The 19,198-nt window shown below is 44.4% G+C and overlaps 1 protein-coding gene across 7 annotated transcripts in view; it reads right to left on the reverse strand.

Moving 5' to 3' along the window:
- The window catches only part of SP100 (SP100 nuclear antigen), a 185,221-nt gene that overhangs the window by 109,119 nt on the left and 56,904 nt on the right, over window positions 1-19,198 (reverse strand). For 3 of the 7 annotated variants that reach the window (XM_081143135.1, XM_081143133.1, XM_081143134.1), the window contains exons 8-10: window positions 14,802-14,951; window positions 13,836-13,982; window positions 13,065-13,148 (exon numbers count right to left, since the gene is read on the reverse strand). In XM_081143135.1, the coding sequence (XP_080999261.1) occupies window positions 13,065-13,148; window positions 13,836-13,982; window positions 14,802-14,951 (381 nt within the window). Of the gene's footprint in view, window positions 1-1,713; window positions 1,765-2,911; window positions 3,055-4,795; window positions 4,901-11,761; window positions 11,816-13,064; window positions 13,149-13,835; window positions 13,983-14,801; window positions 14,952-16,082; window positions 16,155-17,300; window positions 17,364-18,607; window positions 18,692-19,198 lie in introns of all 7 variants that reach the window. The other 4 variants (XM_081143140.1, XM_081143132.1, XM_081143139.1 and 1 more) reach the window with 4 other exon arrangements.

Here is a 19,198-nt window from a genome sequence, read left to right on the forward strand (position 1 = left end):
AACTGTATTTGCTCCTGGTACTTCTAGTGGTTCTGCCTTCTGAGAGAATCGAGACAGTCTGAGAACATCTTGGGGGTAGAAGCATCCTGTCTATCCCATGGTCTATTACAGAAGTTTCTATTCTCTTGACCACTCAGGTGACAAAACAAGATTGGCTTGGGGACAGGCCCGCCCACTGATGAGTGCTGGGTGGAGGGAGAGGTCCCCCGGGGAGCAGGAGGCAGGGATGACAGCGTCCAGCTTTCTCTGCCACGGCCACTCGTGCTCCCTGCAGACGCGGGTGGTCTCTGCGCTCGCTCTCCTGGGCTGCTCCCTCAGCCTCCGCTCTGTTTCTATTCCCCTCCTTCCCCTCCAGCGTGTAGACAGAATCCCCTGGTCTCCACCAAACTCTCTCCAAGCTGCAGCTCCAGCGCTGTCTCCAGCTCCCAGGCGTGCAGCCTGCCTTCTGCATTCGTGCACATCCCTGCGCTCACCAGCATCCTCCGGGGCCTTAAAGCACACCCCAAACTCATCCAGTCACAGCCGTGTGTCCTCCTGTCCCCACACCACTACGTGTTCTTTCTTGGTGCTGCCATCTCATAAAACAAATATATACCTTCCCCCGCAAACCTGAGAATCCATCCTGGTTCTATCCTCTCGCTCGCATCCCAAATCCTATCTGTCCTCACTCCTCACAGGGACTGTTAAACTTCTTTTGTTAGTTCCACTGTCTCTGTCGGGTCCCCTGTGTACAGGGTGCCGAGACCCTGATGAATGGTTGGTTCCACCCTGATACACAGAGAAAACTGGTCTGTTTCTCAGTCTGTGTTATATCTCGGTTAACAGCCCACAAAGATCAGAAAGGTCCTTCTGGAAGCAAATGGGCAGAGTAATTTGGAACACAGCTATGTTATTTCTCTTTGTGTAGAAAGTAGTTAAAGATGACCAGTCATTCTGGGCTTTTGGGTGAAGATGCTTATTTTAGGGGAATCAGGATTCTTGGTCATTTCTTTTGCTTTTAGAAATGGCCATATATGAGAAACTGCAAGGTTCAAGGAGCATCTTGCCAAGGGCTCCCTCCCCAACAGCACCATCCTCATGAAAAATCTGCCAATAATTTCTGCTTGACAGAGAATTCTGTATGTCTCTGTGTGTATTTTATGGAAGGATGGGAGAGGGTATAAAAAATCAGAAAAGAAATATGCTTTTAGTTGCCTATGTTATGAAACAGTATGTGGTTTTGTACATGTCTTAAGATAGACTAAGTATTAGACCTGGTTTTTCTGGATGTTGGCGAGCAAACTTTTGCTCCATCAGATTTCATTAAAGTTATGAAATAGTAATTTTTATGAAAAAAAATCTGGGATTAAGTTGGAGGTGAGCCTGTGACCTTATTAAGAAATGGTTTTACGTATTCCATAATTATGTTTGGTTTTACAACTTGGACACCCTGACAGCACCTGTATCTAGAGCTAAAACTCAGCTATGAGACCTATTCTGATGGCTCCTGATCATCCCCATCTCAAATGGTTTGCCATTCAAAGATGACCTTGCGTACAACTTAATGCTGAATGGAGCAAATCTGAAGGCACTTGCAAAAAAAATAACTAAATGAAAATAAAGGCAAGGGAGAGGAGAAAAGGAAACAATGTTAATTACACAACTCAGACCATAAAAAAGATGCTGTACATATAAAGAACTTGTATATAAGAACTTGTATAAAGTAATAATCACCTTTTTTTTCATGCCACACGTTCCTGGGGGGGGTGTAGGTAGGTGAAGATTCTGAAAGAGTAAAAGATCCAAGTGTATGGTTAGCTCGTGTTTGTGTTTTGTGAGTCTGGCATTCTCACCTCCTCACAAATATTTCTATTTGGATGTCCCACCCTCAGCTCTAACCAAGGTGTCTAAGTGAGACACCATCTGTTCTTCTAGAATTCCTCAAGGGTAGCTGGAAAATCGTCGTCAGAATCTTTTCGATTTCTTTTGTGTTATTATTTGCTTAAGTTTTAAGAGGTTTTCCTTCACAATCTCATTGACACCTCTTGCTTCCTTTCCATTACTACCTGTGCCACTCAAGCTTACATCCTCACACCAGGGCTATTCAACCAACACACATGTATTCCACACCTACAGGGTGTCAGACACTCTGGAAAATGTTGGGCACCCAATGATGTACAAACCCTAGAGAGGTCTAGCGAGAACAAGGGGTTGCATGGGAGGCAAATATAACACAGTGTGAGAGGGGTCTTAATAGTGGGCCAGGGGGCCCAAGGATGGGATGACCAGGCAGGTCAGCCAGGGAATATTCCAAGAGGGGTGACATTGGAGCTGAGCAATGTAGGTTGACTGTAGGTTTTTTGGGCTGAAAGACAGTGAAGTCATTTCTAGGCATGATGTTGTTTGAGATATTGTTTTAAATATGTCATTTCATACCTCAGGAGACCTTCCTGGCTCTGCATTTGACTATATTAAGAGTTTAAACTCCTTAGCCTGGCATTGAATCCCTCCACAAACAACCCCAACTGATGGATTATGCCATATCACACACAATCCGTATACCTCGACCCACGGAGCCACATTAGTCGTGGTTCTGGTTTCACCCCATTCTTTCTCCGGAGTGCCTTCTGCCCGCTTGTTTGGCTGTAGACTGTCTCCTTTCTTTCAAGGCCTAAAGTTGTGTGCAAGCACCTGAGTCAGAATGACCCTTCCCTCCTCCAGGCTCCTGCATCTACCCTGACAGAGCCCCTCTGACAACATCAATGTGCTGCCTTGTGCTGAGTATGAGAGTTGGGCACCTCTCCCTGGGACAAAGATAAAGTGAGAGGCCTGGGGGCTCTAGCCACAACTCAGCATGTATTTCATGAGTAAATAGTGACCTTATCTTTGACTACAACAAAAAGTCACATCTCCTGCCCCGTCACTGGCGTACCTCCATCAGGCATTTTAGGGTTTCCCCACCACAGCGCAAACTGGTCTTCCAATTACTTGATTTTTGGTAGCCTCCTTCGATTTCAAATTCCTTGGGGCTGAACCAGTTTCCATCTTCTGTCCTTATACACTTCACCGTGGCTCCTGAAAGGTCAGAGTAAGTTGATTGTGAAACCTCTTTGTCCTCAGAGCTCAGACAGTGGCCTCCCACCACATTGGACCTGAATAGCAGAAGAATCTGGCCTCACCTTTCATGCTTGAGAATCCCCAAACCCAGCCTGTAAGTCCCTTGTAAGGGGATTTCCTACTTTGGATTGAAATCTCAAGTGGGGGCCCCACTGTTCACAATGGCACTAAGGAAACGTCTCTGCCCTATATTATAACAATTTTCTTCCAGGTGAATGGCATTATGGAACAGATATTTTTCCATCCCTGAAATCATGGGTAGCTAACATTAAAACAATTGTGAAATATATTTCAGTGGAAAATCTAACTTATACATAAAAGATAATCATACACTTAACAACAGTAGTCATTAGAGAAAAGGAAGTCAAAACGTCATGGAGGTGCCACATCATACCCACGAGGATGGCCGTAAGGAAAAAAACAGACAATGGCAAGTGTTGGTGAGAATGCAGAGAAATTGGAGCCCTCGGATTTTGCTGGGAGGAATATATACTGGTGCAATACTGCGGAAAATACTTTGGTTTTTGCTCAATAATTTTAACATGGAATTGCCATATAACCCAGAAATCCCCCTCCAGAGTATATAGTGAAAAGAATATAAAAAATATGTTCACCAAAAAACTTTACACAAAACTGCATTATTCATGATAGCTAAAGAGTGAGGAAACCCAAACTGAGAGGTAAATGCAATACTGTGTATCCATACCACGGACAATAAAAAAGAATAAAGTATAATACATGCTACTGCATGGATGAACCTTGGAAACATGCTGTGTGAAAGACCCAGTCACAGAAAGGCACATGTTACATGAGTCAGTTGGTATGAAATGCTTAGAACAGGCCAGCGTATAGGCCAGGAAATAGATCAGTGGCTGCTCAGGGCTGGGCGGTGGGGTGGGCACTGGCTGCTGAGAGACCTGGGGTTTCCTTTAGTGGGGGGCAATATATTCCAAAATGAGACTCTGACGATGGCTGTATAATCTCGAGAACAAATAATAGGAACAAACAAAAACTCAGCAGTGAATTCTACATGTCAAATGGTGAACTGTGTGAGTTATGTCTCAGCAAAGCAATTTAAAAATTAGTTAAAATGCAAACATTTACGTCAATTGGTGCTCCTTAGCCATATTGAGAATAATCTGCTATGAAGCTCATCATAATAGACAATTATTGGAAAGCTTTATAATGTTAAAATCACAAAATATTTTATATTTATTATGTAAACTAACTCTCAAAGTCACCGTGAGGCAGGTTTTAAAGGATCCATTTCTTAGATGAGAAGTTTCAGGCTCATTCTTTGCTCAGTCACTCTTGGCAGAGCTGAAGCTGGGGCTCAGGTCATCTGATTCTAAGTTTTGTGGTCGTCTCACTACATCAAACACCCTGTCCTGGCGATGATTTCCAGGAGGGGTACAGGAGATGAAGGTGAAGGCTGATTCAAAGTAAAATATGCAATATTTTCCACTCATAGACTGACGTTCCTGCACTTCTCTTGGTTCTTTGGGCGTCCTCATGGACACTTCCACGTGGGAGTGAGCACTTAATATGCGCCATTTCTTAAAATATGAAAATATCATTTTAGGGACCCCTACCTCCTCTCAAGACAAAGGGGAATAATTCCTTAAATGATGGGTAATTCCATTACTTCTTGTGATTCCTTATAGAGGGGCTACGAATTAAAGTAGACCTTGAAACTTACCTCGTTTCAATTTTCTCTTAATTAACAGCCCCCTCTTCTCCCCACAGGTCACGGGAAGTATCTCAGAGCTAAAATCCACACTCTCTTTTTTGTGGTTTCTTGGCCCTGAAAGAGAAAATTCTTCATTCTGTCTCGTTTTACAATTGTACACGTGCACCTTCCTCCCACGTTGAGGTCGTTTCTATACAGACACAGGGGGACTTAGGAAACTTTATTCCTCAAATCTCCAGAATTCAAAGCTTTCCTTTCAGTGGCATTTTGAAGCATAACCAGAGTGTCTACCTGGATTTTACCTCTCAAATCTCACACAATCAATACAGTGGCACCTCGGTTTTCGAATGTGATCTGTTCTGGAGCCCGCTCGAGCTCCGGAACGTCGGAAAACCGAGGGATCCACAGCCGACAGCTGGGCCTCGGGATCTTGCCCTCAGCGGGAGCCGCGGGGCATGTTCGACCTCCGAGAGGTGCTCGGAAGCCGCAGCATTTCCGTCCAGGTTCAGTGTTCGTAAACCCAAATGTTCGCCAACGGCGATGTTCGAACACCGAGGCACCACTGTAGTTCACCAGAGACATCAGGCATCAGTAAAACCGTCTCAGCTCCCGGCCAGCCCCCTCCCCACTCTTCCCTGGCAGCGAGACACAGCGCGTCCTGCTCTGCAGGAAGCCCCCGGCTTTGCTGTCCCGCTGCGGTGAGGCCCCGGAGACAGTCAGACTGTCCTTGTGCCTCCCCGGCTGGGGTCTGACTCAGGGAGCAGAGGGACAGTGATGGGTCACCTGGTGAGCGTGGCGTCTGCCTGCTCGTTGTGTTCTCTGCTTTGCCTCATTTCTCCCCACACCAGCTTTCCCCAGAGACAGAGGAGCTCAGGAAACTCTAGAACCACCTGCCAATGGCGCGGCCGGCTGGACCATTTGCAGTCTGACGATGGCGTGCCCTTTATGAAAAGCTACACCCAATACACTGATCATCTAACTGTGACCTCGTCTCCCCCCGTCTGCACACTTCTCTGTTGTGGCTCTTTGGTCACTGAAGGCAGCTGTCCCCAGTGAAGGCAGAAAGGGACCAGCTGCTTCCTGCATTGTGATCAGGACAAAAGTGGTGGGGATTAGTGGTATATAGGCCAACTCTGAAATCTGGATTCTGTTCTGACCACTGCTGGTAATGATGCTTCGTTCTTTCCCACTCTTCGGAGTGCCTGGAGGATTCAGATTTAATCTGGGTTATATGTTTTTTGGAAATGCCTTTGCCCTGCTTGTATCTGACCCTTCTGGATGAAAAGTCCGAGTGACAATAGGAGATTATCGGAAAGAAAGATGAAGTTACAGCCAGTGGTTGGTACCAATTTTGTGGCACTGAAGGAAGAACAAAGATCCAGGCACCTGAGGAGGAAACACCTAGGAGGTGTGGGAATGGAGAGGCATTAATGATATCTGTCTTTCAGAACTGCCCCGAGTTATCCTTCCAGAAGGACATGGTCCTGGTCCAGCTCTTCCACGACATAGATGCTGAGTCTGCTGCTCTGCATCAGGTAGGAGGGAACAGGGCTGGTGCCAGCATCTGTACAACCCACACAGAACATCTCTGGACATGGTCCCCACACTGATTTTCAGCCATTTCAGGGGAACACATGCCATCTGGACATTATGGACAAAGAGAACAGATTGGGTAGAGTGTCCTGCCCCCACCTCCTTCCAAACCCCAGCGGCAATGAACAGAACTGAAAACTCTAAGGTTGCAGGTGAAGGAGCCCACCTTACCCATGGCTGATATATTCCCCTTAGGAACCTCAGCAGTTGTAAATACCTCTTTCAGGGTCACCGTGTGTGTCCCTGAGATTGTAACACTTGTGTGAAAGCCAGGCATTCACTTGCCTCCCTCATGCAAACATGGTGACTTAAGCCTTGGCAGTGTCTGTGTGTATGTGTGTGTGGGGGGGGGGTTTCATAGGAGACTTAAACAATTATGGTTTACAAAATTTGTTAAATGCTGAAGGAAACAATTTGAATGAACCTGTTTCTATCCTCCAGGGGTCAGATTAATCATAGTGTCTGGTGAGTGATGTACTCATGGGGAAACTGCCAGAATGTGCTGTGTGAGGTGAATTTGTTAGGAGGCAATTCTCCATGGAATTCCACATGCCCCAGAGTATCTTCTCAAGGACGTGTGGAAGCTAGAATTAATGTAAACCCGCCCCCTTGCCCGCCAGGTCAGAAGGCACATTTGTTTCCTGACCAGTATAAAACCAGAGAACATTTCCCTCCTTCTAAACATCCCAGGATAGTAAAGTCTCTTCCTCAGAGGACAGCTGCTTATGTTCCAGGGTGATGGTCATGTTCTGTCCCTTGATAAAGATTTGGCTTTTACAGGAGAATACTTTAATCAGAACTCATAGAATGATATAATTAATATTTGTACATCTCATTGCAAATTTCATCTCAGAAGAAAAAGAAATACAAATATTGAGTCTTGTTAATGATATGCAGTCTAAAGTGTTTGGAGGGAAGTGTACTATTGTCTGCAACATTAAAATGTTTCAAACTTGAGGATGGTTAGTGGATGGATAGGGACATAGAGAGATGGAGAGAAATGTGATACAGCAAGAACAGTACACGTTAATTGTGAATCTATGATTAGTGTAAAATTTCCCAAGGTTTTGGTAGCCGTAAAATTTTCACAAGTCAATATAGTTGGAAAAAGAGATTTTTTGCAAAAAAGAAAAGCTTCTCAAGCAAAGAATGATAGTTAAAATACAAGGAGAACATTCATCAGTCACACAATAGATTCCAGAAGACAATGCAGTAATCATATTAGTTTACTGAAGAGAAATAAACGTTGACCTAGAATTTTTAATCTTGATAAAAAATTTCTTTCGAGCCCTGGCCAGTGTGGCTCAGTTGGTTGGAGTGTCATCCCATACACCAAAAGGTTTCTGGTTTGATTCCCAGTCAGTGCACACAATTAGGTTGCTGGTTCGGTGCCTGGCTGGTCAGGGCGCGTACGAGAGGCAACCAATCGGTGTTTCTCTCTCACATCTCTCTCTCTCTCTTCCTCTCTCTAGAGAATCAATAAAAAATTCTTTCAAAATAAAGGCAGATTTGCACATATAACACTTGGCAGGTTTGCCACTTAGACACCCGCACTAAAAGAACCAAGGATTTACTCAGCTAGACCAAAGGTGAAACCAAAGAGAACCAATGATGAGTGCATAAAAGGGTGAAAAATGATAATAGTTTCAAAATTTATAATGAAAAAATAATAAAATATTAAACTACAATAACTAAATGATGGGGATGGGATGTTCAACTTGAGGGAATCCATGCTGAGACCCTTGTCATCTGTTGAGATTAGGGCATGGTTAAAGTAATTACACAGGGATTAATCAAAGAACTTCTATGCCGATATGCATAACCCATGGACACAGACAATAGTGTGGTGGAGGCCTGGCGTGGGGGTGGGGTGGGTGCCAGGTGGAGGGGATTAATGTGGGGGAAAGGGTACATATGTAATACTTTCAACAATAAAGATTAATTTTTAAAAAAAGAAATAGAAGAAATTTTTCTCCAATTTCCAAACCAGCAGAGAAAAAAGGTAGAATACAAAATTCTATCTCAATCAATCAGAAAGTAGGTAAGAGACACACAAACACACAAAAATAATGGTTATGAATAATATAGATGTATAAGTCCACATATATCAGGGACCATAATAAAAGTAACAAATAAAACATAACTATTAAGAGATGAGGATTATCAGGGGAGATTACAAAAAGTTAAGCGTCCTTACAAGAGACATAAAACAAAGCTGCCTAGGAGGGTATAGAAAGAGGAGAAAAAACATAAAAGTTAGTGTAACAATATTAGCATCCTGAAAAAGAGATTTGAAGGCAAAAAGCATTTATACGGATAAAGAGGAACGATAAAAAAGAAGTTATCTAAGTTATAAAAACCATAAATAGCATCCAAGTTTTTAAAGTAAAACAACAGAACATGGAGAGTTGGCAAATACTCAATCATTTGGAAAACTTAACACATCTTTATACGACATGATGGAACAAATACAGCCTCATTGACCATGGATCTAGTAGACTTAAACAGCTGTGCTGGATAAAGGGGATGTACACGGGAGAAGCTGCGCCCAACCAAGAGTTCAAATGTACACACTTCAAAGTGACATAGAACATCTACAAATATTGGTCACACAGGTTCCAAAGGGACTTTCAACACATTTTAAAGAGTTAATGAAGTCAATTCTTCATATCGTGCTCCAGAAACCCATTTTTAATTCTTACTAACATCTGCATTCTTGGAGATGTCATAGTCCAGACAAAATACCATAGTTCATAACTTCCCTAACAGCTGGCAGGGCGAATGGGTTAAGGCTTGATGAGTGAGATGAGAGCAGAATACTGTTGTGGGATGAAGGAAACTCTAGGAAAGCTTCCCACAAAGGGGACAGGCCTTCGCGGGAAGATATGTTCTGCTGTCCTCCATTTCTCTCTTGGATGGCCTAGAACATGGCCATGTGGCTGGGGCACAGCAGGCGTGTTGGAAAGTGATGCGATCTTAAAAGTGGCTAAACTGAAAGATAGAAGAAGCCTCCATACACTCAGGGCCTAACATAGCCAAAACCATTTTGAAAAAGAGAAACAAAATTGTAGGCCTTCGAACCTGATTTTGGGGCTAATTATAAAGCTAGTAATGAAGATGGTGTAGTATTGACATAAGGGTAAACATATCGATAAATAGAACAGAAGAAGCGGCTCAGAAATACACCCGTATGGTCATGCAACTCATATGGCCAACTGACTCTCAGGAAGGATGTGAAAACAAGTGAATTCAATGTAGAAGGGATAGTCATTTCAACAGATGGTGCTGGGATATTTGGATATCTCTACATCCCACCCCCCCAAAAAAGTTCTTATCTAGCATCATAAGCAAAAATTAACTTAAATTGGATCACAGATCTAAATGTAAGGGCTAAACCATCAAACTTCTTGAAGAAAGCAGGATCTTGAATTAGGCAAAGATTTCTTAAATAGAATCCCAAATCACAGATTATAAAAGGAAAAAAACCCTGTTAAATTAGACTTCATCAAATATTAAAAATTTTTGTTCTTCAACAGATGTGCCAAGAAAATGAAAAGGTCAGCCATAGACCGTAAGACATAATCAAGTAAAGGATTTGAATACAGAACATATAAATAACTTTCACCCGAAAAACAGAGCGAACCCAATTCAATAAGGTCAAAAGATGTTGACACTTCACCAAATGAGACCTGTGGGTGATGACAAGTGAAGGAAAAGACGCTCAGTACCTTTAATTATAAGGGAAATGCAAATTAAAACTACGAGGAAAACCATTACACACCCACTAAGAATGGCTAAAATAAAAAAAAACACAACTAACAATACCAAGTACTGGTGAGTATGCAGAGCAACTGGAAGTTTCATGCATTGTTAGTAGGATTGTAAAATAGTATGACCACTTTGAAAAACCTTAGCAGATTCACAAAGTGTCGACCATGCACTTATGTTCAATTCATATGACCCAGTAGTACTTCTTCTAGGTATTTATCCAAGAGAAATTAAAAATATGTCCGCCCATATATTTGTATGAATGTGTTCCTCGTAGTTTCTTTGTAATAGCTTCAACCTGGAAATAGTTCAATGCCTACGAACAGGTGAATAGACAGTCTGCTTAGTCATAAGTGGAATACTTCTCAGCGATAGAAACGAAGGAACTACTGACACAGGCAGCAATATCAATGTCTCAAAGCATTATGCTAAGTGAAAAAGAACACATACAAATAAACTACACATTGTATAAATTCATTTACATGAATTTCCAGGGAGAAAAAGTGATAAAAACAGATCAACTGTGGTCAAGGCCGGAGGGTGCAAAGAGAGAAAGAAGTGGACACTGGTGGATGATGGAATTGTTGTGTCAAGATCATGGTGGCATTTACATGACTATCCACATTTATTAAAACATATTCAGTTAAACCTTTAACGAGATGAAGTCTATTGTATATAAATTATATCTCAGCAAATCTGACAGGAAAAGTAAAAATGTGCACAATCTATATAAAAAGAACTATAAAATTTTATTGAAGAACAAAAAAGGTGACTTGAATAAATGCATAGGCCATTCCCCTTTAAAAAAAGTTTCAATTCTACCCCAATTAATCTGTAAATTCACTGTACTTTTAAATTCCCAAAGGAATCGGAAGGTTTCAGAACATCTTGATTAGATTCGAAACCCACAGAGGTTCAGCATTACCGAACTGAAAATCCGTCTTTTCTGTTTCTCTTCAATGTATCTTTTCTTTTTTGCAACACAAAACATAATGAGTCAAAAGAGCAAATTTTACTTTAAAGCTTTCTAATTAAGCCAATTTTGTACCGAATTATAAACAGATGAGTGTCTCCGAGTAGATTGCTATTCACAGGCCCATGAACGCAGGGAAAGGCACCACCAAAGGGCATTTCAATCCACGGGATAAAAAAGTGTTGGGGTAATTTCTTGTAATTACCATCTCACATCACACACGAAGAGGTGAACGCTGTGCGGATTACAGGTTCTCGAGGTCAGCCCCATTCCCGATGCCCTTCCTCTGCCCCCGGAGCCAGCAGCCGTGCAGCTCTCTGACGGTTCTTCCGCAGCCACCTCTCCCTCTCGCCACAGCCAAGAAGGCTTCTCCACTTTTTAAGGGCTATGGGAGTATATTGGGGCCACCCAGGTAATCCGGGATAATCTCCCCCATCCTAAGGCCCCTAGTTTAATTCAAAATGCAAAGTCCACTTGCCATGCTAGATAACAGATTAGGGGTTCCAGCTATTAGGACACGGCCATCCTGGAGGAGCCATTGTCCTGTCCACCACAATACTGTACATAACAACGGCGGTGCTGAAGCCCTGCTATTTAAATCTCATTTCTCACAACAAAAGCAAATGAAATTTTAGTCTTACGTTTTCTCTTCTTGCCTTTCTCCGAAGTAGATGTCTCTCTAAGATCCGCAGCACCTAGAAAGTAACAGGCGGAGGTGAGAAAACCAAATAAATACACAGGACTTACACATTTTAGGATGACTCACACTGCAGAAGGCTTGAGTTTATAAGGGTGTTTATTGTTTCTTTTTTCTAAAGGAACTGAAAATCCTACTAAATTGAGAAGTAGGACTTCAGAATTGGCCTGGAGTCTTCCTTTATTTAAGCTTTTGATGGGGAAGGTTGTGCAAAGGTTTGTATGACATCACTGTATAAACCTGTGACATGCTGGAGCACAGACATCCATCAAAAATATGTGCTGGCTTAAGAATAGTTGATTTGACGTCTTTTTTCCTAACAGTTTAGTGGGAGAATCAGTCGTTTCTGAGGCCTTGTTAAGACTGTGACAAAGTGACACTATTATCTAGAAGCAAAAGAATGCTCGGCTTTCGTGGGTTCCACGGAATGTGTGATGGGGATGGAAATTACTGTATAAAACAAGGCTGCCCATAGCATTAGGAAAGCAGCATTTTGATAACCATTTCAACCTCCAGTTTTACAGAGGAAATAGCACAGAGTCCAGGCCAGTAGCCGTGCCTTTCCCTGTATCTCCACGAACCTTTTCGGGAGACTCTGAAATGTTTACTTGGCTGTTTCCTCACCTAGAAACAAGGCCAATGATGTCTGTCCTGCTTACTCCTCAGGGCTGTTGTCAAAGAAACAGTAAGACACTATTTGCAAAGGTCCTTTGAAAAGTTACTCCATGTATCACAACTTGCTGAAGAACTCTGTCCAAAACAACTCTTTGGGTTTCAAAATACCTTCTCCATTTCTGCTGACACTAGAGAGCTGGAGGAATGGACCCTTGACACTATTCAAAGTTTGTGATCAGATGGGAACATGACCTTCCAATCAAGAGATATTTAGCTTTCTCTTCTCTTCAGAAATAATTGTCTAAATCCAACACTTTATAGTCATAGAATTAGTTTTAAAATAAATCCATTACTTTGCCAGCCTATGTCTACTATACAATCAATAGATGGGTGCATACATAGGTGGATTAATAGGACCCATCAATCAATAGCCTTATCTTCAAAAAATATAAATATAATAACTTCTTATTGCCTTGCACATCCCAAAAGGTCAAGTAAAATAAATGCAGAGAATGGGATTCCAGGGTAAACTGGATCCATGGTACAGAAGGAACTCAGAATAGATGCCTCAGGAAACAGTAGCTCTTAATTCAGGTTCTTGCAGCCCAAGCCTTGAGCTCCCACCTCCTTACCAGGTCCCCTTTTCAATGCTGAGATGGAAGCTTGGGGGGGATTCTCTTCATCGCTGGATTCTGAGGATTCCTCACTCTGGATCACTGTGCAGAGGAGAAAAAGCCCTTAGTGTCTCAGGGCGGGGCCAAGGAGCCCCCAGACAGGAAACCCCCTCATGAGAGCTCTAGGAAGACCTAGAAGCTAAGCTAACTCAGGTCCCCCCGGTCTGTGCCCGATGTGTGTGACCTGCAGGTTGCTCCAGGTCCTATCCAGAAGGTGGTGAATTTCAGGGGGCAGCTTTGGCCGCCCTGCAGCACTCTTCTCACCCAACCCTCCCCCTACCTCCTGCCTCCACCCTCAATCCACCTCCCATCCCCACCCCCATTCTACCTCTTCACTTTCCTAGCGGCTTCAACAGTTTCATTAATTATGCCACGTGATGGTATCTCTTTAGGACTCTCCTTGTCTGCATTATTTACTTTTCTTGCCTCTAATGAATATATTGGCTCTTCATTTTTCTTCCTTTTCTTTGACTCCTACACCCATCACTTTCCTTTCTTGCATAGAATAGTCTCTTTGACATAAATACTTAAAACAACCATTTCTGCGTTTGCGTATTTTTTCAATTACTGGGGACATTTTTCTGCTGAATTCACTGCATAAGGCGCTGGTTCCCTCCCCTTCTTACATCTAACCAAGCCATTGGACTGTCTCCATGGGCCCTGATGATGTGTCCCACACCCTTGCCCAGGACCAGGATTCACATCACACGTGCTTTCAGTCTGCCTTGCCTATTGGGTCAGGTGGCTGGTTACAGTCAGTCCTTCCTTGAGCTTCCCATTCAATTCCTGAATTAAAAAATGGCTTTTCTTTCTTTATATCCACCAGGTGTACAGAGCAGGAGTTGATTTGGTTTCCATGGTGGGGTGGCTCCGCTCCTGGACAAAATTATAATAAATGAAGCATTTCACTTGTCTTCCCTAAGGGAGTGAGCACCCTCACTGTAGGCAACAAGCCTTCACCCTGAAATTCCCCTGCAGGGAAAGCTCCCCCACCCCTTCCCTGCTGCTCCGCTCTGTCCTTCCTTCCTGTTGCTCTTCACTCTGGGGTTTTGTTTGTACTTTCCTGGAGAGGGGCCTATTTTATCTGAGAAGGCTCCAGGGCCATTTTGATCACGGTGGGCACCTTACCTTCTCGGGCCTGTTAGGAACACCCCTTTGTGCCTTCTTTGTGGTGACTGTCTCCTCAGATGGGACAATGCTTGGTCTACGCTCTCTCTACCTGGTCCACTCTGCCAGCCCTTCATTCATTGTCCTTCACTCATGCTCGACACAGTTCTCCTCGCCTCCCCCCCATTTTCTCTATTTACTGGTATTCATCTCCCTCTGCATCTTTCTCTCTTCATACTTATTTCTCTACATCACTTTATCATCGCCCACCAGGGTCCAGCAGGGTCTAGGGCACCAGAGAGTGAGCTCCTCCTTCCACGTGCCCCAGGGGCTCCCTGCCTCACCCAGTTTGGCCCTGCTGCCCGACCTGGGTTTCCAGTCTATCCATTCTCCCTTATGTTTCCTACTTCTATACTATTTCTGCTTCTTAATTATTCTAGTGACCAGTGAATGCTTCTCCTATATCCTGTTTGTTTTTCTTTCTATTTTCTTCATTTCTAGCATTGCAGTTAACACCACAGTCTGCCCTGGGCCTTTGCACACAATACAGAGTCCCCCCACTTGCCAGTTCCCCCACACTCATCTTACCTGCTGGCACAGACTCCTGGGCACGTTGTTCGTTTGCTTGTTGGCTTTCTAGGGCATTGTTGTTGCTACTGGTTGTTCCTGCTTCATTCGCACTTATCTCTTGTGTTTCACGGCGGTCCTCTGAGGTCCCATGTTCAGCTGTGGCTGTACCTAGACCACATTTTGTTTCATAGATATTTTATTCGTTCCCTGCATCAATCAGGGTCTAACAGGAAAATACAAAGCTCTCAGCTTTAGAGCAGAGGGAATTTAACCCAGGGCATTAGTTATGCAGCTGATGGAAGAGCTGAGAAGTCCAAATGCAGGAAGGCCACAGCCTGAAGAACAGTCAACAGAAAGCTAAGGGGGCGGAACCAAGGGTGAGCCCAGGAGCCAGGGCCACAGGGTAGGTGGAAGCTGGGCCATGGCTGACCTGCCTGGTGGGAGGTGGAGTCATGGGAGATGCAGCTGCTGCCAGAATTGCTGCCCATGGCAGGGGTGGGGAAACGCGCGGTCTTTCCCTTGCTCCCACTCGCCACTCTCTTGCTCTGTCTCCCAGCTTAGGAACCCAGCAGGAAGCAGCAGCAGGGGAGGTGACAAGCAAGACTGCAGGGGTCTGTGGCCGAAGAGAGAGGGCAGAGCAGAGCAGGAAATGACAAGGAATGAATCCCGGGGTACACCACCCAGGGCAGGGCACCCCTTCCCATGGTGAACCTCCATCGACCCATCCCACTCTGTTCCCACCAACCTCAGTAGTGTATGAATGGACAAATATTTTTACAGTGAAGTTTAGATTGTTTTCATTTAGTGGTATTTTTCTGAAGAAATTTATGATGCTTTCTTGTGCATCATGAAGGTTGTCATGTCACTGCCCCCCCACCTCCCACCACACTGAATCCCTTTTCTGCTCCTTAGTAGTCACAATTCCTTCCTCTCATCCCCTCCTATTCCCACCCGCTGCACGGGTACAGTGACTGCTAAAGGTATGGATTGATGCATGTGGGATTTTTTATGTTCTTAACTTTTTGACCCAATGTAAGTTGTTAAAAGTATCATAGTACTTTCAAAAATCACTCTGTAAAGTATTTCTCTTTTATAAAAATGTGTTACTAATGTAGAACATTCATTCTTCAACAATACATCCCACAGGAAGCTATATAATAACGCCTTCCACGGTGCAGGAAGTTCCCAAAGTCTTGTCCATGTCACTCATTTCCCAAGGACAGTCATGGGACAAACACGAAACTTATTATAGACTAGTGTGCTCTAGGGTGGGGAACTTGTGTCCCTCAATGTATTTACCTGAGTCCAAGGCTAGCATTGGATTTGTCACTGCTCGGCCGCCCAGGGGATAATTGAATTCACCATGGACATCTGTGAGAAAAGAAAGCTCCACCGTTTACTGTAGTGGTTAAAAGCTTAGACTCTGGCTCAGCTTTTAATGATCAATAATGATCAGTAATGATCATTAAACGCAGTACTATTAACAAATGCATGGAACCCTGACGAAGTACCAGGCATGACTGTGAGTGCTTTTCATGACATCGCTTGTCTAAAATGCATCACCCTGGGAAGTAGGTATTTTTATCACCTTCATGTTATAGACGAAACTGAGGGACAAAGAGGGGAAGTCACTTCCCCAGAGTCACAGGGCAGAATCTAAAGCCAAGTCATAGGCCGTTGGACCTTCTGCTCTGAAATTGCCCAAAGGCAGAGGCCCATCTCTAGTCTCAGTGGCTGAACTTGCACAAATTACCAGAGTCTCAGAGCTGATTCTCTGTCCTCTGAAAGAGGAGGATGATACACCATCGCTTTAAGTGCTTGAGAAGATTAAATAAAGTATTACCTGTGTCGATATAAGGGATATGGTGACTGATCAGAACGCTACCTTTTTGTGATTAATGCCTTAAATTTATAATACTTCACATATTTTAATCACTTTAGTAAGAGTGTTACAGATTAAGGGAAGGTCAAGAGTTGTAACAGTGGGTATCGTTCGCCTAACTATCCATGGTTTTTTCAGAGGCCTGTCTTGTGTTTTTAGAGCAGCACCAGGCCTGCTGCGCTGGGGATGACGGGAGAGAGTTTGCACACAGTGTCCTATGTAAGGGACTTGTGTAAAGGGGCCAACAATTGAGGGACTATGTCCCCAAGGAACACAGCCATCACCGCCGAACCACTCTCCTGCAGTGCTGGCCGCCACTGGATGCAACGTCAAATGGCTGAGGCCACAGCCTGATTCAAGTAAGAAGGCCTCAGAAAGCCGTGGAGCCAAGCACATGGGCAATGGGTCCCAGAGCTGTCAACAGCTGGCAGCAAGTGCATTTGAGAATGAGAGGACCAACCTCCCAGGCACCCTGTGTATGAAGAATCTGTTATCTAAGTCCTTGGAGAAATTGCAGAAGCCCAGGCGGACCATTCTGGGCGACCAGTATGAAAAAGCAGCATCCCTCCCACCACAGCACCTGCCAGATGGGACAAGAACAGGAAAGGATCACAGAACAGTCAACAGGAACACACCATTGTCACTCGAGGGATCCGGGGCCAGCCATGGCAATGTTTCATACAAGTTTTTACCAATTCCTGGGGGAAGAAATGAGAAGTTTATATCAGAAATTGAAGAATGGGCCGTGCCACTCTCCCCTAATCCCTTTTAAATCCTTGTAAAGTAAGAGCTGAAGACTCCCCTCCTTCCTGGTATCCATAGAGAGCTGCACCCCTAGCCTCAGGCCATCTCACTGAGATCACCCACGAGCCACTAGGTAACCGGCAGTGGCTTCTCTTGTCACCCACGGCCACAGGGAACCTGTTTTTGTCCCCAGTGCTACCCCTGCCTGGTGGCCATAACTGACTTCCCACGGCCTGCACCCCACTCTCCCTCCGCAGGTCTGCTCCCTCTGTCTTGTTGGCCGTTTCATCAGGATTCGGGGCCCGATTCCCCTGCCCTCCTCCAGCTCCTGTATTCCTCTTTCGGTGTCTTTCTCTCTGCACACGTCCCTATTTCTGTCTCAGCTTTCAGCCTCTGCCATGAGATCATCTAGATGTGCAGAGGGGTGAGAACACAGGCCCTGGGGTCAGAATGCCTGGGGCCATCCTCCTCGTTTGACCCCCAAGCCAACTACACACATGGTCTCTGTAGATTTCAGTCTCCTTTTCTGCACTTGGGCAGACAGTGAGCGACACTACGCCCAGGGGCAGCTGTGAACAGGAAGCCACAGCTGCGGAGTAAACGCTCAGGAAGTGAGCTCTGAATAATGTGGTGGCTTTTATTGTTCTTGACCCCTTTCTCCTGTCTTTCATTTCTCTTCCTTCTCTCTCTCAAAATACCCGCATCCCTTTCTCAACACCTTGTCACTTCCCCTCCTCTCTGCCTACAGGACTGCCCATCTCCTTGAAGGTTTCTGCTCTTGAACAGCACCCCTGACAATTAAAGCAGTTCCTCAATCAGTGGTCATTAGGGGTCTGCTCTGTGACGATGACCTGGACCCACAGTTCTCAGCCCTTCACAGCTTCACACTGATCTTCTCCTACGGGGGTCTCTCTAAATCACAGTTACTTCCCCATCAGCATTCTCTTTAAATCTGGTTTCCTGACACACTGGGTTCCTGTTTCTCTGTCTTGGTTATTGGATTTATTGTCTCTTCTCACAGCTCCTCCTTCAGGATCAGCCCCTGGTCAGACTCTCAGGTGAACAGCCCTCCCTGCCCTCTCCATGCTCCTCAACAGTTCTTCCCTGATCCCCAAACTCCACTGAGGACTCAGGGCCCACCTCCCCTTCTCCTTTCCTCTTAGCAGATCAGAATTGATTTTTATCTGGTTACAATCACCTTGGTCAAGGCTTAGCGGGGTGTTCAGGTTCTCTGCACTCCTTTCTTTATCTCTTGCTTCTTGACAAATTTTCTCAATGATCACTGAGAAAAGGGAGAGAGAAGACGACACTTAGGTATTTCCATCAGAGACCACGGACATCATCTTAAATTTACACATTTAGAAATTTCTAGTGCTGGGTCACTCAAAGCTCATTGAGTTCCTATCCTCATGGTTAAGTTCCCCATCAGCCCAGGGACAGAAGAGAGGACCCTCAACAAGGGAGCCCTTATGCTTCCTGTAAAGAAAGGGGCCCCTCAAACGTCAGGATAAAGGAGTCATGGAAACCTTGCGAGCCTGCCTTTTATGTTAAAAAAGTTACAGATGTCTGGGAGAGCATATATCAAATAAATAATGAAAGTGAATGGGTTTTCTGACCTGTTCAAATAGTAAGGAAGAAACAGGAATTTTGGGGGGAGAAGGAAGACCCTATAGAAGTTTATGTGTATGAAAGGGAAAGCCCAAGAACTTTAAATAAATGGTTGGTAAAGAGAAGGTGGAATGAACTGGGTCAGGAGGATGAGCACTTCCCAAAGGGACACCAGAGGACA

The sequence above is a fragment of the Miniopterus schreibersii genome, assembly GCF_964146895.1.
Source record: "Miniopterus schreibersii genome assembly, chromosome: 7".
NCBI lineage: Eukaryota > Metazoa > Chordata > Mammalia > Chiroptera > Miniopteridae > Miniopterus > Miniopterus schreibersii.